The 20,517-nt window shown below is 44.1% G+C and overlaps 3 protein-coding genes across 6 annotated transcripts; 1 reads left to right on the top strand and 2 right to left on the bottom strand.

Annotated features, from left to right (window-relative positions):
* Positions 1–1,366: 1,366 nt before the first annotated feature.
* Positions 1,367–5,560, bottom strand: kics2 (KICSTOR subunit 2). Its single transcript, XM_028397966.1, has 3 exons — positions 5,087–5,560; positions 3,344–3,647; positions 1,367–2,821 (listed from the first exon to the last, which is right to left on the bottom strand). The coding sequence occupies exons 1-3, from the start codon at positions 5,316–5,318 to the stop codon at positions 2,002–2,004; spliced, it is 1,356 nt and encodes a 451-aa protein (XP_028253767.1). The 5' UTR covers positions 5,319–5,560; the 3' UTR covers positions 1,367–2,001.
* Positions 5,561–5,976: 416 nt separating this feature from the next.
* tmem19 (transmembrane protein 19) lies at positions 5,977–11,848 on the top strand. Of its 2 annotated transcripts, none has more exons than XM_028399350.1 (8): positions 5,977–6,056; positions 8,139–8,286; positions 8,693–8,806; positions 10,164–10,301; positions 10,389–10,465; positions 10,538–10,715; positions 10,799–11,008; positions 11,281–11,848. In XM_028399350.1, exons 2-8 carry the CDS (start codon positions 8,157–8,159, stop codon positions 11,439–11,441), a joined length of 1,008 nt encoding a protein of 335 aa, XP_028255151.1. In that variant the 5' UTR covers positions 5,977–6,056; positions 8,139–8,156; the 3' UTR covers positions 11,442–11,848. The 2 variants fall into 2 exon arrangements, with proteins under 2 accessions (XP_028255151.1, XP_028255150.1); XM_028399349.1 differs by lacking the exon at positions 5,977–6,056 and adding an exon at positions 7,563–7,753.
* rab3ip (RAB3A interacting protein (rabin3)) lies at positions 11,628–20,335 on the bottom strand. 3 transcript variants are annotated; one of them, XM_028399346.1, is made up of 14 exons: positions 20,186–20,335; positions 16,903–17,029; positions 16,500–16,616; positions 16,111–16,277; positions 15,845–16,016; positions 15,398–15,493; positions 14,689–14,766; positions 14,398–14,610; positions 14,189–14,317; positions 13,989–14,101; positions 13,870–13,893; positions 13,539–13,638; positions 13,053–13,122; positions 11,628–12,962 (listed from the first exon to the last, which is right to left on the bottom strand). In XM_028399346.1, the coding sequence occupies exons 3-14, from the start codon at positions 16,587–16,589 to the stop codon at positions 12,880–12,882; spliced, it is 1,335 nt and encodes a 444-aa protein (XP_028255147.1). In that variant the 5' UTR covers positions 16,590–16,616; positions 16,903–17,029; positions 20,186–20,335; the 3' UTR covers positions 11,628–12,879. The 3 variants fall into 3 exon arrangements, with proteins under 3 accessions (XP_028255147.1, XP_028255148.1, XP_028255149.1); XM_028399347.1 differs by lacking the exon at positions 13,870–13,893; XM_028399348.1 differs by lacking the exon at positions 15,398–15,493.
* Between the last annotated feature and the right edge of the window lie 182 nt (positions 20,336–20,517).

Genomic DNA, 20,517 nt, shown 5'->3' with positions numbered 1-20,517 from the left:
GTGTGTGTATGCATAATGGTTTACCTGCTTGTTACACTTAACTCACTGGTTAACCTTAAATTCACAATAAGCTAACAGGGTGGGGCTTTGTGTGTAAATGCCCAAAAAACAAAAAATACAAAAAAACACTTGAACAGCACACTGAATGTGGCCTCCAAGCGGCCTGAGAGTGTGTGGCGATTAAAATGTAACGCTGGGCTGTGGATGCACATCTGTGTGTGTGTGTGTGTGTGTGTGTGTGTATGTGAAAGTGCCTTTTTTTTAATCCTTGTCTTTTTTGGGGAGTTGTGAATCCACTCACGCATGTCCTGAACGAAGAGCAGCAGCACTCCGAATGAAATAATCATAAAGTGTTTAGTAGAATTATCAATTCTAGCATTAACCCATTGTGACATTGCACTTTGATGTATAGGATTGTGTACTTGGCATGTAGCATCATCACATGTTGGTGCATTTTAACTTCAAAGGGAGGGTTCTTTGAATGTGTTTGATTATAACGGAAATGGTTCTCGTCTGTTAGTGTTGCTGTATTTGAAAACTGAGCTTCCTGAAGATGAGCTCATATAGCCAAATGGATTGTATCAATGTGTTGTATTTATATTATAAATAAACACAAATAAATTAGGAGTCAGCTCATTTATTCACTGAAACCTTCTTCGCATGGAAAATTACTGAAATTGTGAAGGGGAAAAACAGTGCTATAAATAAAGACTGTTGCAAAGAAGTCTGAATTTACAGCAGTCTTAGCCCACAATGTTTGTTGGTCATCAAATTCATCTGAATGTGAACGCATTATTGTAAACAAACTGCTCTATATTTTTAAGTCACCTTTTAAAAGCAGTGTCCATGCCAGTGGTGCATTCAAGTAGCTGTTGTTCATTTAAGTATATTATATATAGTATACAGTTCTGATTATGTTAGAGTTTAATACGTATGCCAGTCAGTGAATACATCACTGTTTAAATAAGGGTTAATGTGTACATCAGTCTGTGAAAACATTACTTTTCCTAATTGTGTAAGCCAGCCAGTGAACGTATCAGGGGAAACAAAAATATAGCCTACATCCGTAAGAAAAACAAAGTGTTTGGCGCATCAGACCCATTAATACTAACATAGACCTCCAGACTGAGGTGCCCTCTGAAATGTCACCTTCAGGCAACATCTTGACGTAAATTACTCTACATTAGCTCATGCCCCATACGTTTGTGTAGGTGCATTGAACGCAAGCACAGAACACGCCGAAAATGCAAACCTGGTATTTATGCTACAGGCACAGAATACAGTTACACAATTTTGTTGAGCCGAATTCACAATAAACCCACAACAAGGCTTGTTATAAGTGTATTACAATAAATCATGACATAAGTCAGTGAAAATGTATTTAATAAAACACATTTCAGAATATAGTCAGTGAACGCATCCCTGTTCAACTAAAGGGCCTGTATATTATTGAATACATCAACTTCCAAACACAGACTATTTAGATGAGTCATTGAACACATCACCATGTAAACAGACCAGCCAGTATAACATGCTCATTAGTTAGTGAATGGAACATTTTAAATGCAATTGCATATATAAGTCAGTCAGTGAACACATCAGTTATTAATCTGGTTTATTTATCAGCAGATAAGTGATCAAATGATCATGTGGTAATCAGGGAATTATCTGATGAAATCTTTTGATTACTCTTTGTATTAATTACTCAATGAATCAATCCATCAGTCTGTCAACATTAATTATATTTATTGTTTTGAAATGAGTCTGGAGTTACAATTTTATTTTAATGTGTGAAGTTCTGACAAATAAAAAGTTAAAATGCCTGACTCTAAATCATTAAAATTTATTTTACATAAAGCTTCACAGCAGCTAAAATAAATTCATAGCAGAATCTCTTTGGTCTGAAACTTCTTTTTTTTTGGCAAAATGAAATTCAAAATGTCACAAAGACTTTAAATCACCCAGTGTGTTGGACCACAGAGGATGTAAACAGTGGGCCGCTCAGCCCTTCGACCCCGGTTTGAGGGTGCTGAAGGGTTTGGAGTTCCGGAGCGAGGCTGAGATCTCCTGCAGGAACGCGGCGATGTGCAGGTCCTTCTCTGACTTCCTGCCATCGAAGATGACCACCAGCGTGAAGTGCGGCTCCGGGCGCGTCAGGTAGTAGGTGCTTTGCACTTTGTCGTCATAGAAGTGCACCACCTTGTCCAAAGTGTTGAGCTCGGCCGCGCGGTCTCCCATCATCATGATGACGTTTGGCCAGTGTGTCAGCGGCCGCTCTCCCGATGGGAGTGACACCACAGCGGGGAACTGCTCCACACCCTTTGGTGCCTCTCGGTAGGAGTGCGGGTGGTGGTAGCCGTGACCCTGGAAGCTCTCTGAGCCGCGGTTGTCAAACACCAGTGACACATTACTGGCATCATGTTTGCGTATGAAGGAGGAGATCTTACCGTGGTAGTCTGGTGCCGTGCGGGCAGTCAGCGTTCTCATGTCAGCTGGAGCCGTCTGGCGGCTCAGGGCTTCGTGGAAGTAGAAGCTGAACTTGGCTAGCAGTGCCGCCTGGAAGCGCTGCAACCACACGCACAGGTGCGGTGGCTGCACAGCCTTCTGGGACTGACCACCGAACAGGTGTTTGCGGGTCTCTTTCTGCCGCTGGAAAAGCTGACCCCAGGCAGTCAGCTTAGAGTTGGCACCGTGCAAGCTGAGCAGAGCAGGCAAAAAGTACCACTCGGACACCTGAGCCTGGCAGCGCAGCAGCTGGGTCACCACGTCCACCTCGGTCTGGAAACCCTCCTCTACACGGCCCAGAATGGGGTGGTGGAATCTGGAGGAGGTGGAGGAGGAAGAAGAGGAAGATCTCACTGAGCACTAGTTTCAAATAAACAAAAGCTGCTCTGAGTGTGACCTAATTTAAATTTAGATCTCACACACACACAGACACACACACTATTATTTGATGCCTGGATGTGTTAATGGTGTTCAGATGAGGGCGTAACCTTCACCCCTCAGTGCACCGCTGCTGTGTGTGTGTGCGTCTGTTTGTGTGTCACTGTGACCGGCTTCAGCTCAGTCAGTGTGTGCCTGCTGTTTCTGCTGACACATCTCTGGGGACACAAACATCCTGCTTTTGGTGGAATAAGCAGAAAGTTTCCTGCCAACAACCTCAATGTGTCATTCTATTTTTTCCTCACAAATTTCTTTGTGTTTCTGTGATCCAGGTCAAAGCAGGGGGGGAAGGTTGTCGAGCTACAGACTAAAGTAACCACGGTATCACTACACATTAACTACTACTATACATCTGATTTTAGACACAGCCCACATCTCTGATGAGAGAGCTCACACTCACTTGGAGCTGTACTTCTGCAGGACGGCCTCCAGCGTGGTGACCAGCTCGTCCGAGTTGATGCTCTTCTGGCTGCCCAGTGAGTGCATCTTCTCATACAAGTCGGCCATCTCCATGCGGGCCTGGGTGAAGTGGCAGAGCTGTTCCGCCAGGTGCGACAGCAGGTCCTCCAGGTAGGAGGAGGAAGAGGAGGAGGAGGAACCCTGCTGGCTGTGGCGCCCCATCGTCACCACCTTCTTAAGCTCGTTGTACAGTGAGGTATAGATGGTGCGGATGGAGTCCTTCCGGCTGAAGAAGGACTGACCGCCTGCAGGGAGAAGAGGAGTGGAGGTGCTGGTTAGACCTCTGCCATGTGCCACAACATGGTCATATGCTGCAGCGCCATCTGCTGTCAGAATTATCAAGGTTCAAGTTGAGATTTTAAAGGTTCAATTTGTTTTCGCTGGAACACACAGAGCTAGTTTTAAACAACATGGTGGTCTGGGAAAAAAAATAAGCAACAGAAGCCCAAAAAATAAAAATATATTAATGACAATGTTATAATCTTCAATGTATGTTTCTCCTAATAGCACCTAGGGTCAAATACTGATTCATGCACAAATTATTTTCTTGACAATTGGTTGGCCTTCCAAAGCCAATATCAGCTTGATATCAACGTAGATGGTGTCATCACATTACTACAGTTGTAGTCTAGATTATAGCAGTTAGCATGCTGGGATTAGAGGATTTTTGCCAAGAAATTAAACAGATTGCTCGCTCACAGGACGCTGACTGGTCTGAACCACCTGTGATCAGTGGACAGGAAGTACTGAAGCCTGGTACTTAAGTAAAACTTGAATCCTACTCTTAAAGACTTAAAGTCTTAAGTACTTTTAAATGTACTTAAAGTATTTAAAGTAAAAGTACTCACACAGGGAGTTGTCTCTCAATATCTAGGTGGAGCCATTTTGATGAGATGTAGATGCAGATGAAGCTCCTGGTGATGCTTCTGCCTCTACAGATGTCTCTAATAGTAAATCTCTGCCAGCAGCTCTTCTCTTTAGGGCCCACAAAGAATGCTCTGCTGTATCCACCAATCATTTTTGGGCCCTCTAAATACAAACAGATCTTTTAAATACACTCACTGGTGGCTCAGCTCAGTGGAGGCTGACTCTGGTTCCTTGTTCAATGGTCAGGTTAGCTGCAGGAGGCCAGAGACAGTCTGTCTACTGCTGTGCTGTTGCCATACACCAGCTCTGCTATCACTGGAGCTGATAGAGCCTCCTGATTGGTTCAAACTTCAGAGATACCAACATAATCCATATTTTTGTGAGACATTTTGGAGAAACTGTGTTCATAAAATGTGAGTAGAAAGTACAGATAATAGCTGAAAAATGTAATGGAGTAAAAGTCGTGCACTATTATCCTTAAGTACAGTAACGAAGTAGAAATACTTAATTACATTCCACCACTGCCCGTGATTTAACACGAGCTCCTTCCAGGGTTGAAGCTAGAGTTTTGATGGATAATTGTGACCGCCATCATGTCACTCCTGCTTATCGTATCTGTTAAATACGTAGTGATGCTATGGTCGTCCAACCTTGTGTATATTTATGCAAAAGAATACATAAATATCACAATATTTTAATCCCAAATTAAACTGCTGTCGGCCCGAAAATCAATAATCTGTCGCGCTAATATCCCATAGGCTGTCCTTTACACTTGAACAAGGGCAGCAGTCTGGACTCCAGTCTGTGTCATCGATACCTATTTTCTGTCCGAGGAATGTCATGTTGTGGTACGCCTTCTCCGCGGCTGCCAGGTGAGCCAGCGCGGCCAGCAGCGCGCTCCAGATAGCCCCGGCGCTCTTGCTGTTGTCCTTTTCCTTCTCCACGTAGTCCTTGGCCCGATCGAAGGAGAACATGCCGAGCTGCGTGAAAAAGCTTTCGAGAATGGCCCGCTCCCGGGGGACGGGCCGCAGCTCTTCCACCTCCGTCATAATGCACAGATACTCCCGCAAACAGACAAACGTGCCCCGGGGCCCCGGCTGCCTGTCAGAGCGAGCTAACGGTTAGCTAACCGTGATAGCAACGCGGCGCCTAAATGTCATCCCGCAAAATAATACACAAGACCTACCGACTATGAAAGAGTATCCTGATAGGTAGTACATTAGGTGTGTAAATAAAATATGTTTAAAATTGTGCCAGTGTTCAGCTAATTAATAAACCGACAGACGCCATATTGGCTACACCGGATGTAAATACTATGGCAAGCCAAGAGGATCAAATTAAGGCGGATTACAGCCAGGGTAATTCCGCTATTTCCCTTCTGTGTATGTTTGTGACGCATTTTATATTATTTTATGCGGGTCTTTGGTTTTATGAGTTTTGTGTTACTATTCATAATTCATTCAAACCTGTTTGTGTGTTTTTTTTAATTCCCGGGCCTGTTTAAATAGTCTTCATAGTTATCCTAGCACAAGGGATACTGATGTTACCATTAGAGGTATATGTTTAGTATGCTGAGTCCCTGTATATTGCTGCTGCAATAGCTAAGTATTTCTATTCTATCTATTCTATTTCTTTCTAAAGAATTGTCTCTCTCTTTTCTTCCTCTCTCTCTCTCTCTCTCTCTCTCTCTCTCTCCAGGGGTGGATCAAACTCCCCTTAAAAAGTGGCAGTTGCTTTAACATGAGTGCAGACGTTTCCACAGATCCTCCTCAACTCATTCCTGCTCGGTAGGTTACACCAGCTCTCTGTCTCTCTCCTATGCGTCTTTACTATTTCTATTGTTTCCACTCTAAATAGTTTGCTTACTGTAGGTCAGAGCAGCAGCTGGTATTTTAATCACCACCACGGCTGCTGGTTTTGGTGTTGAACTGTCTGGTTTCAAATAAATTTGAATTTCATGTAGGTTTTTCATGTAGGTGGTGTTTGAGACTTGAGCTGAATTAGTGTCTTCTTTCAGTCTGTGGGCACTGTGGAGAAACATGGCTATAAAAGCCTCATTGTGAGAACTTAAGATAGATTTAAGTGCAGTTAGAGGAGATGAAATCATCAGCTGAGAAAAACGTCTGATCTGATGTTTAACATTGCTGTCCTGGTTTTAAAGACTGAAGCATATAAAGCAGATATGCTGTTGATATATATATTAGGAAAGGAAGAATAAACAGTGTCAGCACTACAGAAATAGGCAGAGAATTACCAACATAAAACAAATTCATCATCTGAGAATGATGAAGAGTGACAGGATGAGCAGAGTTGCTGTGATTAATCCTTCATATAGCATGCATGCAGCTGGATAGATTTGTTATGGTGTCAGATAAAGAAAAGCTGTGGTATCTATGTTTTGTATCTGGTTCATCCTCTGGGGACTGTAAATGATTGTCCACCAAAAGTATATTCTAAGGTATTTAACAGAAACATAATCTTCACCAGCTGCTGGCAGGAGTCAGAGATCCATCAAAGGATCTCCAAAGTTACTAGTGTTTTTCCACTGTGGATCACGCAACAGAAAAAATGTCAGTCTTAAGGACATTCTTAAACTTGGTCTTCTGGGGACCATGAGTCTTTGATTTTATGGTACTGCATTCAATTATTCTATCAGCTGATAAAAATCTGGATTTTTGGATATTTTCCTGGAGGAGCAGTGGTTGTGTTCATTTGTGAGAGGATGGTTTGGTTTCAGACAGAGGTCTGTTTGTGCTCTGCTGTCAGGCAGAGGGGCGTTTCCAATGTGATTACAGACAATACCATGTGCACAAAAGCTACACGAAGAGCATTTAGGAGTTAAGTCTTTACAGGAGGGACGGCACAGCTCACTATGATTACTTACTTTCTCCTGATTCTTGAAACGGTAGGGTTTGTCTTGTTTTGTTTTGTTTTTGTCTGGTCTCTTAAATACAGCATCAAGTTTTGTGTGGAACACTGCATCTAAGCACAATACAACAAGTACCACATCATCAACATAACGCTGTTATAGGAAGATCTCCAGATCATGATACAAATTGTTATTGTGAAAAAAAATCATCTGTTATTGCGATATGTGAAAAAAATAAAATAAAATTAAAAGTAAAAACAACATAAAAATGCATATTTTTTTATAAAATGCATTAGTTTGAAGGCTTTTCTTGAGTACTTTACTGTACAACAAAACTTTATAAATAATTTTTACCATTTGTTTGGGGGTTACTGTCTTTTTAAGAATGCCAAATGTATTGGCGGAAGTCGTTCCGTCAATTAAATCTTTCCGCCCCGTGTTAAAACGGAGACAAAGCCGCATTAGCTTTCCGTTACATGTTTGCTTTTAACGTAATAGTTAGAGGAGACATTTGTTATATATAAGATCATTTTTACTTTAAATTAAGAAAGCGTCTGAAGTGGAAATCTGTTAAAGTAGATTTAAGGGGCCTCGTGATGGCTACGGTGAAAACGGGTGAGTTCACTGTCACAAAACAGCTGCTGCGTGCTAACAAGAGCTGAAAAATGTCTTCAAAACTCAGTTAAAATGTCTTTATTTATAATTCGGGTTATAACTTTATCACCTGTTAAATACGACACCTCTGTAAAGGTGGGGCGTAAATATGAGTAGCTATGTTAGCTAATGCTATGAAGAGAGAGCTAAAGAAATAACAATAAAATGTTGTTATTATCTGTCACACACATGTTGTTGCCAGACAGCCACATGTAAAGCTGAAGGAAGGCTTCATGAATCTGCTGCAGATTCACCTGCTCGATCTGACAGCTTTATGACCTACAGGAGACCTTTGGTTGACCTGATGGTAACACTGCAGTCTAAACACTGTCCTCCTGTCCTGCAGCTCGGGCTGCCTGTCAGCATGAACTCTGAGAACGACGTGGTGCTCAAGGAGTCCATCAAGATGATGACCGACATGATCGTGCTCTGTGCCACTCTGGCACTGTCTCTCTTCTTCTGGGTCCTCTCGCTCTTCATGAGCAGCTTCTACGGTGAGGCACACTGTCGTCCCTCAGCTCCGGGTTATCAAGCCCCCTTTCTGTCTTTTTCTTTATCTTTTCTTTTTTAAAGTTAAACCATCACATCATGTGCTCTTCTTTCTGCCCTGAGTCATTTAAGCTTGTGTTTCTTCACTGAGCACCGGAAAGCTGAACAAACTTACTGTACAACATTTGTCATGGTTGAAGTCTTCTTGTGTGTGGTCTCATTCATTGCGCAGGATAACTCTCGCTCTGTTTGGGGTGCCGAGCGTGGAGGCTTAATGTTTTACAAGAGATGGCACTGATATTATTGTGATTGTTGCACAGAAGAGTTTGAAGTTTTATTTCAGACGGAGAACCTCAGAGGCTTGATGCTCAGGTGGAGGGATGATGCAATAGTGTTTGTGTGTGTTTACAGGAACGCTGCAGCCTGTTTCGCCATGGCGATGGCTGTTTTCCATCTTGGTTCCCCTCGTGCTTACCGTGCGAGCACTGAAGAGACGGAGCCTGGACCGTTCGGGAGCTCTTGGAGGTGAGAGTCTCCTCTGATTCTTCTGCATCTTTTAGCAAGTTGTTTTGGTTTGTTATCACACAACTGTAAGTCAGTGTTGGTTAAATGTGTTCCAATCCAAAAATCCAAAGAGAGAGACAGAAATGTCCCTCAGGAGGTGAAGGCCAACAACATGAAGTATTTGAGATCCCTTCTGGGGTTTAAGGTCTCGTCATGGCAAAGGGTTTTGCGTCATGTAGTCAGTTGGCTTCTCAACAAGCAGTGTTACAGTATGGGTGCTGATTTTCCTGGAAAAAAAATGTTTGGTTTGTTCTCGAGGATACGTTTAAGAGTCATTAGTTAGGGTTGTAGCTTATTTAAGGTGTTCTACAATGAGGGGCAGCAGTGGCTCAGTGGTAGAGCAGAGTTGTCCAATAACCGGAAGGTCAGCGGTTCAACCCCGCTTCCTTCAGTGCATTCACTGGTGTATGAATGTGTTTGAATGTGAGAGGCTGTAGGCGCACCTTGGTATCTCTGTCAGTCTCCCCCTGGGGAGCTGTGGCTACATCTGTGTGAATGTGGTAGCAATCACTTTGAGTCCCTGCAGAGCAGAAAAGCGCACTATAAGACCAATGCATTATTATTTATTATTTAGCTTTGCTGTCTGGACGTGTTAACAGACAGTAAACCGGTCTGGGACATAGAATCAGTACCTGGCCTGTAATGCACCATTACTCAGAGGACTATGGGCCTTGTGGTCCTTTAACAACCAGAAAAAGTGCAAAGTCTTCAAAAGGCAGGAGGCAAGGGGGCTGAGGTGTACTGGGTGTTGTAATGTAGGGACAGAGGGAGAGTTGTCAGCCTATAAAGTCAGAAATCTATATCATATATCTAGATATTTCTAGGGAAAGGAACTTGGAAACAAATAGAGGGGGGCTTTCAGATTCTGTTAAAGGTTGTGACGTCGGTTGGCAGGATAAAGATTTGTATTTATTCAGACTTATGGGCGTAAAAAGCCACAATCCTGTGATAGCGTTAAATGAACCCTCACATCACGGCATCAGTGTAAAATCCATGTTTATCATTATTCAGCTCAAGTTCATTCAGTGCATCTACCATTCTGAGAAAAGACAAATCTCTGAAGGATCTGAGTTACGCTGGGAGACATCGTGAACTCTTTTCTGATTGTGTTATCTGTGCATTCGATAAGTTTAAGTCAGTTAAAATAAGACTGTACAGAAGAGTTTAGTTGTTTTTGTAATCTTACAACTTAACCCTCCTTCTCCGAGCATCACCTTCTTCCAGCCTGTACCTGAGATTTGCTCCTTAAAAAAAACAAATGAGCTCCATGACTTATATTTGTCTATGATTGTTTCTCCGCTGTGAAACGTTTACTCAGCTCTTCTGGTGGGCTTCGTGTTGACAATGGCAAACTTCAGCTTCTTCTCCACCCTCCTGGCCTTCTTCATCACCTCGTCCAAGCTGACTCGCTGGGGTGCAGCACAGAAGAGGAAGATAGATGTGGATTACAAAGAAGGTGAGAGTGCAGCACCTCGGTGTCAGGTTTAGTGCAGAAAAGCATTTTCTCCAAGTTCCACTGATAAATGAGTGGTAAATGTTGTAGGGGGGCAGAGGAACTGGGTTCAGGTCTTCTGTAATGGAGGAGTTCCTACAGAGCTGGCTCTGCTGTACATGATCGAGGTGAGCGCACACACACATCTTGACTCTGTTACAAACAGACAAAGTGTATTTAAAGTGGTGGCTGTGTTGCAGGTGGGTCCAGGTGAGATCCCCATTGACTTCAGTAAACAGTACTCTGCCTCCTGGATGTGCCTCTCTCTGCTGGGGGCGCTCGCCTGCAGCACCGGGGACACGTGGGCGTCGGAGGTGGGACCCGTCCTCAGCCAATCACAGCCTAGACTCATCACCACCTGGGAGGAAGTTCCGGCAGGTGAGAGGCAGAAAGAGGCAGCGGGAACGTCTCGGAGGAAAGAAAAAACCATTCTTCTGATCCTGAAACTCTGTCACTTCCAGGGACTAATGGAGGAGTTACTTCTGTCGGATTAGTCGCCAGTTTCCTCGGTGGGGCCACTGTGGGCATGGCTTACTTTGTGACACAGCTCCTGATGGTCAGTGACCTGCACCTGGCTGACCCTCAGTGGCCCATTGTGGTGTACGGCGGCGTGGCCGGCCTGCTGGGATCCATGCTGGACTCCCTGCTGGGAGCTCACATGCAGTACTCAGGTCAGGCTGGTAAATTACAATTCTAAAAATTCACCACAATAAGTGAGGAAACAAAACTTATTAAACTATGGTAACAACTGTGAGACGGAGTAAAGAAATGACTCCTTCCTTCTAGAAATAAATACAATCTGAATAAATTCAGATTCATTATCTCACTTTGAGACTAAATTATGACCGAATGTTACTACTTCTGATGAGTGGACCACACAGTACCTGATGTGGGCAGGTGATCCTTCTGTAACTCCTCTTCCTCTCCGTCTGTCTGTCTTCAGGCTTTGATGCGAGCATCGGGAAGGTGGTGAGTTACGAGTCCGCCACCACTCGCCGGATCTGTGGAAAACCCATCTTGGACAACAACGCCGTCAACCTCTTCTCCTCCGTCCTCATCGCCATCATCCTGCCCGGGCTGGCATGGGGGATGTGGCCACGATAAAAAAAAAAAAAAAAAAGACCTGTGGGACACACTCGATACTCTGGACTCAAACTTTAAGCAGTTACTGCAGCACTGAGGGCAATTTAACCTTTACATTTTCAGGAGACCAACTGATGCACTAGACTCCACTACAAATCCAGTTTTATTGATAAACTATCAGACCAGCAGTGTTTTTTTTTGTTGTCATTTGGCTAACAGGAAGTGACATAGCGATGACCTTTGACCCCAGCTCATGTGGCGGGAAACAGACTGGAGGTGGAGCGGCGTGTTTCCAGAGGTATTACTGTTTTTATTTCAGAGTGTCTGAGAGAAAAGGCACTAAACCAAACCAGGAGAGTGACATTGACTTGGAACAGGAGTGCAGCCAGGTTTAAATAAACATAAAGTCTACAGACACACAACATTCACACACAGCCTCGTATATACAAACAGCCTGACTGATTAACACACCAGGAAGTGTTTGTCTGTCAGCTTATTTCCTGCAGAGTGTTAGAAATGAAATGTAGTGTTTGATTTGAAGAGTCTCCGAGAAAAAAAAAAACATCTCAAACTCGTCAATAAAATGTTTCTCTTGATTATCTTTGCACTTCCATAAACTCGCCTGTCCTGCCTTCATCATCCATTTGAACATTAAATTAAATATAAGCTTATACACAGGAACGGATCATTTTAACACAAAACATGAGTTTTTTTTATATAAACAATAGGCCACATTAGTGAAAGAAAATTAAATTTCTACAATAACTTTAACAAAAATATTGTAATATTACAAAAATAACATTGTAATTTACAAGAAATAGAAAAACATTTTTTCGGAGAAGTTTAAAGAATTTAAGATAAAAGTCACAAGAACAAAATTGCTTAGGATCAATAAATGATACCGAAATATTGATATAAACTATTCTCATCAAGAAAGGCTTTCAGAGAAGTCAACTTTTGAATGAAAAAAATCGAATTTAGCAACTTCACAAAGTTGCAATGTGCAAAAAAATATTTTACGGATGAAAAATTTTGTAAGCAGAAAAAGCCTCTTTATTCTTGTAACTTGTCACTAAAATTTTCAAACTATATTCACAAAATTTCAGATTTTCTCCACAAAATCCTCCTGAAACTCTCACTGCAGTCTTTTTACACTCAATTATTTTTAAGGGAGATGTAAAAAAAAGTGCAGATGTTTTATCTTCAAATATCGGAGTGTCACATAGTACAGTGGAGGAAGAATCCAGACAGAAGCCAGAAGGTCAGATCAGTAACAGACGTCAGTCTTTGAGTGTTTTTCTGTGAATGAACACCTGTTCTTCTCACTCACACACACACACACACTCACACTGAGGGGGAGGAGGGACGTTTCTGAAATGACCAATGAAGAAGACAAAAACCAGGAGAAAGAGGGCTTCAGGTCAGGGTCTGCTGTGATCTGGAGGGCTCGGGCTGTCCATCACAGCTGGTCCTTGAAGTAGCCGAGCTTGGCGAAGGACATTTCTCTGCGGAGCTGCATCACCTCCCAGAACATCTGCTCAGCTGCAAACACACAGTGAGGACAGCACCGCCGTTAATTAAACCACCGCTCAGAACCGATATCATCAGTCCTTCTGTGTGTGTGTGTCTTACCGTCCTGCTGTTTGACCAGCCCTTGGTGGATGTAGCGAATGTAGGTGAAGAAATTACACACTGCTGTGATCTGAAACACACACAAACACTTTTCAGACTCCTGCTCTGCTGTTACAGACTGAACACAGATGTCAGCCATGATGTCTCTGCACTGATTCTCTTTAGCAGCTCTGGTGTGTGTGTGTGTGTGTGTGTGTGTGTGTAGACAGCGATGGAGTTCTGAATTGACAGCAACAACCATCAATCACCTTCTGGCGCCCCCTTGTGGAGGCTTCAGCCACAACAATGAGTCAATAAATGGAAGCTTAGAACAGGACATGTTCAGCTGGTTTGTCCATATTATGTCAGAAAAACATTGATTGATTGATCATGGAAAATCAACCAATAATGTAGACAATGTTAAGAAACTGCAGGAGGAGCTGAAGCTGCACAGGTGTCCATTGTGTCACATGGAGTATGATGTTGTGTGTGTGTGTTCATACTCACTCTGTATCTACAGTAGGGAGAGACGTAGTAATAGTTGGACGAATCTCCAAACTTGATTCTGTGCTTACAGGTTTTGGTCTGACCGCTCAGGGCACATTTTCTGTCAGAGAGACATCCAGTCATTGAGACGTTTTTGTCTCCGCAAACAATGGACCTAAACAAACTACACAGGATTTAAACTACAGGAGGACTGAAGGGGAGGAGTGAAGGTCTGATCGGGATCGCTTTGATACACCTGAGGGAGTGATGAGTTAGCAGGAGCCGAGCAGGTCGAGGAGCAACTGAGGAGAGAGATTAAAAAGATGGCAGTGGAAGAGAGAGTCGAACTTACGTGACGAGCTCAGCCCTTCGCTCACTAGAGGAGGAAAGTGAATGAAGATGGAGATGTGACAATGAAGGAGTGAAAGATAGATGAAGAGGAGAAGAGTCTGTGTGTGTGTGTGTTCTCACTTTGGTCCTCCACACTCCACCGCAGACGCTTTGACCACTGGCAGTGGCTGAAAGCCCACCGGCTCCACGCTCAGGGTGTTCTGCTCCACGGCTTCCAAGATGGCCGACCCCAGCTGAGGTTGCGCAGAGAGGGGGGCGGTGTCAACATGAACATTCATTCCACACTCCCTCATGTTCTGTCTGTGTGTCTGTCTGTGTACCTCGCCCTTGCTGAAGGTGAGACAGGGGTAGATGTCCTCACGGTACACTCTGTCCAGGAAGCAGCAGCTCCGGTCGAGCGTCGGCTCCTCCTTCCATGTTTTGAACTCGCTGAACAGCTGACTGTCCACCTGCACGTCCAAAAGTCCATCTTAACATGCACTAAACATTTGCATTCACCATACACCGAGTCAAGTGTGAGCCCTCCTACCTCTCTGCACTCCCGTACGATGGGCTGCGTGGCGGACGGGTCAGGCTGCGTCCCCAGGATGGCGGACGATGTGCTCTTGTTCCTGCTGTGTCCCTTTCTGAAGGGAGTCTTCACCCCGCCTACTCCCGCTGAAGGCAACTCACCCACCGGGGAGGTCGGGGAGGAGAGCACCAGCGTCTTCAAGGCCTGGACTTCTGCCTGGAGGACGTCAATCTGAAGAAAGAGGACATGGTTCAGGAACTGAGGTGCATCACCGGAGTAAATCCTAAACGGGTTGTTCGGAGTTGTCACCTTCCCCAGAGCTTCTTTCAGCTGCTTCTCGGCGTTTGCCTGTTTGACATTTGCTTCTCTCACCATTTTGTGGGCCTCCTAAAGAACACACAGTCAGTCAGACCTGTTCAGGAACTTCAGGATTCAGGTTTTATTCTGACGGAGGAAACGGCATCAACACAAGCTAAAAGCATAAATAAGGAACAATCATCTGAAGAGCATCTAAAGATACAGTCCCAACACCTGTGAGAAAAACCAGACAGGAAAGAGGAGGAACATGTAAGAAAAAAATGACGAAGGCCAGTCAGAAAGAATTCAATCTGCGCCCTGAATAATGACTAGAATAACTCCATGAACTTTACTTTTCCTAGGAGCCCATTCATCCTGAATTGTCTCGTTGAAGTTGAAAAAATTAAACTTGTCAGTTTTTCGTCTAACATAATTCCTAAGATGTTAAATTTGTCCTGTTAATGTTTATGGGGAGCCAACTGTCAGTCAGTTGTCACAAATGCTTGTGACTTGAGCGTTACTGAAGCTGTGAAAACATGTGAGTTTTCACAGGGTCCACACCCATGACCCTTATACCACCACAAACCACCAGCCTGATTTGTCCATGCCTCATTATGTCTTTTTTTTCTGTCTGGCCGCTGCCTCATGAGGAAAGAGGAGGAGACAGGAAACAGGAAGTAGAGGAGGACAGGAGGACAGGAGGAGAGGTGCGCGGACCGACCTGAAAGAGACTGGCGGTGAGCTCCTCCAGCTCCTGGCCGAGCTGGTCTCTGACTTTAGACAACCTCTCACACTCCTCATCCTTCAACAGCAGCTCCTTACACACACACACACACATAAACAGAAAACAACGCAACACAAAAAAAAAAAAACCCGCCAAATAAGCACATGAAATAAAATCAAAATGTGGCATCAAAGAAAGATAGATTCAACAAAAATTATGTAAAAAGTGGCATTTAAATATAATAATAAAAATAAAAAAATTACAGGACAAGAAGAATGCTGTGGAGAGCTGGGATGAAATTGTGAACACACTCACAACTGCACAGACTCACAGTTACAGGCTTGGACTACTTTGAATTTAGACTAGAGATGCTCACTGCCTCACTTTTAAAGACAAAATAACTTGTCTCAAAAACAAGTGTGTGTGTGTGTGCGTGCGTCCTACCCTCTGAGCTTTGGCCAGCTCCTCTTTCAGCCTCTCGTATCCTTTCTCTCGGACCTCCATCACAGATGGGCTGCGCAGCCGCGACAGGCTGTCGCTCAGCACGCTGCACTCCTCACCGTCCTCTCCGGACAGGAAGTTGCCTTCTGCTGAGTCTGCCTCCAGGCCTGGCACGCTGGGTGGCGTAACCAGGGAAACAGAGTTATGAATTACAGCTGATCAGAAGTACAAGGCAAAAAAAAAAAAAATTGTTGTGCTACTTCCGTTACCTTCCATTGTGGCTGTGACGCGGTGTAGAGTAAACGGGCTGCGTGGGGAGCTGGTCGGCCCGCAGCGAGGCAGGGAGGCCAGGAGGGGGCGCTCCCAGAGAGTGGGTGCGGTACAAAGAGGTGGGCGGGGTGCTTTGACGGGCAGAGGGGCGCTGCTCTGCTTGGTTCTGGAGGACCACACATTGAAGTGATAAAAGAGTGAAGCTTCAGGTTTGTTACATAAACCGTCTAAACCACAACAGATGGTTTTGTTGGATTATCAGGCTGCACATTAACTCAGGAAATACTGGAGGACAATTTTTAATAAACAGATCAACCGACACTGCAGTGGGAAACAAAACCATTAACAGACTTCATATTTAAGGTGCAGGAATCTCTGTCTGACCCACCTGAAGGTCAGGTGTGGTGGGTGAGGCCAGGTTCACCTCGTGGAACCCCTCCAGAGTCTCGGCATTGCTCCGATCGCTGCTGCAGGCCATAGCAGCTGCTCTCAGACATCATACACTCTGCAGGCGGCACAAACACACACACACACACAGCTGTGAGAGTACTGTACAGCGGGGCTGAAAGCTGCTTTCATTCAGGCTACAGACGGAGAAACAGCAGGGGGGCAAACAAAGGCTTCAAAGCTATTTGCTGTTTAATCCGTACGTTTTTTCCCCCTCGCTGCAAGTCAAAAAAACTATTATCCTCATATTACACAGGTTATCTAACTAAAAAGAAGCCAAACAGCTCGAACTGAACAAGATTTATCAGAAAGGCTGAAAAGGTGCTGTACTGTATTGACTGTACCATAGTGCAGCTGTGATGGAGACGGCTGGGAGGCTCACAGTCAGTCAGACAGTCATCAAAGAGAAAAAACCAGGATGGTGTACAGGTGAAGGAGTTGACTAAGCAAACAGACCGACGGGCGAAGAACCTGAAAGAAAGAAAGAGAGAGAGCATGAATTTTACATGACTGACTACATGACACTAAATATGGCCGCAGAGGTTGGGGGTTCTGTATTCGTTTCAATTTCATGTGGCTGAAATCCATAAAAATATTTACAATCAGCTATAAGGAAGTAGGTTTTTATGCCCCAGGCCTCGCCTCTCAGGTATGATTAAACCTTTGAACTTGATGTTGAATGAATTGAAGTGTTCTGACCATAAAAACATTAAAAATTAATTGCTCACCTACAAATATGTGTCTGATCGAAGGACCAACAAAACAAACTGCAGTTCATCCAGTGGCCACTTGAGGTGGACTCCAAAAATGAGTATACTCAAAGTAAGACAGTAAATAAAGCCCTGAGCCTTGTGACTCAGCCCCAGTCAGGCTCCACCCACATGTTAATGAGTTAATGAAGGCCGCCTGGACTTCTGGCTCCAGCAGACAGACAGAAACAGGAAGTTCTCAGCTGGCGGCGACTCACTGTTGTCACACCAAAAGATCCTCCATTACCCTCATCCTCTGTGTACCAAATAATGTTTGTTTCTTTTAGCCTCCCTCAGCAGGACACACACCGGTCTCACCTGCTCAGCCTGGTGTGTGTGGTGTGTGTGTAGTGGGTGTGTCTCCCTTTATGAGTATACAAAAGGCTGACTTCCTGAGGTGAAGGTGTGTGTAAGAAAACCTCAAGTCACTCGTATATTTAAAGGCTCAGCTGTGTCAGTATCATTATGTGATTATAGATTCTGTTGCTCCTTAAACAAAACAATCCTGAGAGCTGATGAACATTCAGTCGTGATATTGTTTTGGTCAGTTTGATTGTTACAAAGCAGCTGATATGCAAACTGATGGTGCGTTTAAGGACAATCAGAAATCAGAGACAAATTCAGGGGAACATGACATTGGGGAAACTATGTCATTTTGTAGTTGATACATATGAGTGTGAATTGTTTACTTTAAGTCTTCAGTAAAATCCACTTAAATCAAGTTAGTAAAAACCAGAATAGATTATAGATTATACCAGCAGCAGGTCATTGTGTCAGATTCATACATTATTTCTGTGAGACACACAACATGTCAGACCAATCAGCTGACTCCTTCTGTGACAACTTTGCACCTCAATCAAGCCCCAGGTGCAACCCCACCTGCCTCAAATCGAGCAATACCTGGCCCTGCCTGTCTCCATGGAGACCAGTCCTGGACAGAGCTGTCGGTAACCCGACACGCTGAGATGCTGTCTACAGATCCGGTTTCTCCAGCCGCCCGGTGGAGGCTGATCCTCAGCGTCTGCAGGGTTTACAGGCAGCTCTGTGTCGCCCCAAACTCTGAGCCGATCCCACCAAATATTAAACATTTTCATTTCCTATAAATTCTTCTTTCTTAATAGCACAGATTCCTCTCTGTCCTCCAGCAGGATTTTTTAGGAAACTATTTACATAACCTTTGCATCGCTCACCACCGCCCTCTAACCAATGAATATACCACACCACCTCTTTACTGTGAAAACTCATCATTACGGCAGCCAGGAAAATGGCAGAAAAGCTTGTTGCAGATGGAGAAATTAGCCTTGTGGGTTTTAGCCCAAACCACAATCTTTCCTCACAGAAAGTAAAAATAAAGATAGCGGTCACCATCACCATCTTGGCAGCACATAGACTAACTCAGACAGTACACTAAAGAAATAGTGTCCTTAACGACACACACACAAGTCTTTGAAGAGGCATTCTGCGTCCCTGTGGGAGGCCACGTCAGTGGCGTTAAGGTCCACCAAAACCTCCAAGAAGGTGGAGCCAGCAGAGCTGACCTATGTGATCAGGTCTTACAGTTAAAACATATCAATAGAGACCTACGCCATGTTTTAACCTGGGCTGTCTATGGTGACTGCCTCACTTCTGGAGCCTGCCCCTAGAGGCTGAGTGGTAAAGTGCAATTATCAACAAATTAGGCAGCTATGACTATTTTTTTTGTCAGCTGTATTGTTAAGCAATTTCCCCCTGAGATCAATAAAGTATTTCTGATTCTGATTCTGATTATGAAGTTGCATTTATTCATTAATTAGTGTCCAGATAAAGATAATGTAATGTTCATTTTTTTTAAAGCAAAAACTCCAACCAATGCACACATAATCTTGTGATCATTTGCCCTCATGTTTTGCTTCAGTAATTCATGCTCCTCTTTAGCAGAAAATGTAAATAAAGCTTATTTAACGTGCTTGAGAATATTAAAATAATGTTTATTGGTAGAACTGATGCTAAGATTAGCATGAAGCTAGCTGAGCATGTCTGTCAGTGCACGGGATTGACGCAGGTCTGACTGCCGTGTGTGCCGTCAGGCTGCAGCTCACTTATTGAACTCATACGACGCACACATCGCGGACAGGCGCTGTTTTCTGAGCACCTGTTTTGACGGCGCACTGACAGCTAGCTTAGCCGCAGCTTGTATGCTAACCACTCCAGTGCGGCTAACGTTGAAAAAAACGGTGGAAAAAAGCTATTAGTCGTTATTTGACACTACAGACATAAAACATGCATGAACGCACCTTAGTCTCGTCGCCGGGTGTCGGTTTGGGTTTCGTTAATACATCGAGAGAACGTTTACGAAGCTTTTACATTAAGATAAGCAGAGCTAGCTGCCGTTAGCTCAGTAATTCGGTTCATTCAGAGGCAGAATGCAGCGTTTGTGTTAGCTGTGGCTGTGTTGTCAAACACATTCACACACACCAGATGACAGCAATAAAACTATCAAATAAAGAATATTAACGGTCCTTTTTTAGCAAACTGTTAGCGAGTAATCATCTTAATTCTGCATCTGGGGGATTACCAATGAGGAGAATCCCTGCTTCCAATATCGGCCACCGAACAAAGCCTGCACGCTACTACCTAACAATAACACTACTAATGTTGCCATCAATGGAATGTAAAATGATTAGAAACCACTGACATGATTTGTGAATACATGCACAGTATGCGTGTAGTCGCCTAGTTGTGAGAATGTAGAAAAACATTGCGACACTGTCCGATAACGGGTGCATCTCATTTAATGATGCATTTGCATGTAGCATGTAGCAGGTTTGCGGGGTTGAGTAACTTCCAACCAACTTATTATTAAAAAAATCCGATAACGACATGTCTGCTGTGGACTCACCGGACCTCCGTGTGGACAGCAGCCCCGAGCCGGCGGGTCTTCCTCCCGGTACGGTGCGGAAAGAACCCCCCCGCAATCAAACAAACAGACTGACAGAAGCGGAGCGGCTGTTGACGCAGAGTGGAGCAGGTTACTCCAGCTGGTGCATTCAGGGACGGCTGGGACTCTAGGCCGACACCTTTTTTTTTAAATGCTTGAAAGCCCACCGGGTTTGTAGGTGTGATACTGCCCCCTACTGGCAGAGATGATGCCGTACACAATGCAGAGTCCTGTTAAATATTGATAATAGAAAAACAACAAAGCTATATAAAAACAATACCTTACACGAAAAG

This window comes from Parambassis ranga, chromosome 2 (genome assembly GCF_900634625.1).
Source record: "Parambassis ranga chromosome 2, fParRan2.1, whole genome shotgun sequence".
In the NCBI taxonomy this organism is placed as follows: domain Eukaryota; kingdom Metazoa; phylum Chordata; class Actinopteri; family Ambassidae; genus Parambassis; species Parambassis ranga.
The sequence above is the reverse complement of the archived record's forward strand: the minus strand, read 5'-3'. Positions and strand labels throughout refer to the sequence as shown.

Bases quoted from the DNA above. Each gene is read 5' to 3' on its own strand.
- rab3ip (XM_028399346.1), bottom strand. From the start codon at position 16,589: ATGGCCTGCAGCAGCGATCGGAGCAATGCCGAGACTCTGGAGGGGTTC. The intron at 13,894-13,988 runs GTGAGAACACAC...TTCCTCCTCTAG, and splicing joins GTGGAGTGTGGAGGACCAAA to TGAGCGAAGGGCTGAGCTCG. The intron at 13,639-13,869 runs GTAAGTTCGACT...TCTCTCTGACAG, and splicing joins CGAAGGGCTGAGCTCGTCAC to AAAATGTGCCCTGAGCGGTC.
- kics2 (XM_028397966.1), bottom strand. From the start codon at position 5,318: ATGACGGAGGTGGAAGAGCTGCGGCCCGTCCCCCGGGAGCGGGCCATT. The intron at 3,648-5,086 runs GTATCGATGACA...TTCTCCCTGCAG, and splicing joins ATTCCTCGGACAGAAAATAG to GCGGTCAGTCCTTCTTCAGC. The intron at 2,822-3,343 runs GTGAGTGTGAGC...CACCTCCTCCAG, and splicing joins CTGCAGAAGTACAGCTCCAA to ATTCCACCACCCCATTCTGG.
- tmem19 (XM_028399350.1), top strand. From the start codon at position 8,157: ATGAACTCTGAGAACGACGTGGTGCTCAAGGAGTCCATCAAGATGATG. The intron at 8,287-8,692 runs GTGAGGCACACT...GTGTGTTTACAG, and splicing joins CTTCATGAGCAGCTTCTACG to GAACGCTGCAGCCTGTTTCG. The intron at 10,716-10,798 runs GTGAGAGGCAGA...TGTCACTTCCAG, and splicing joins CTGGGAGGAAGTTCCGGCAG to GGACTAATGGAGGAGTTACT.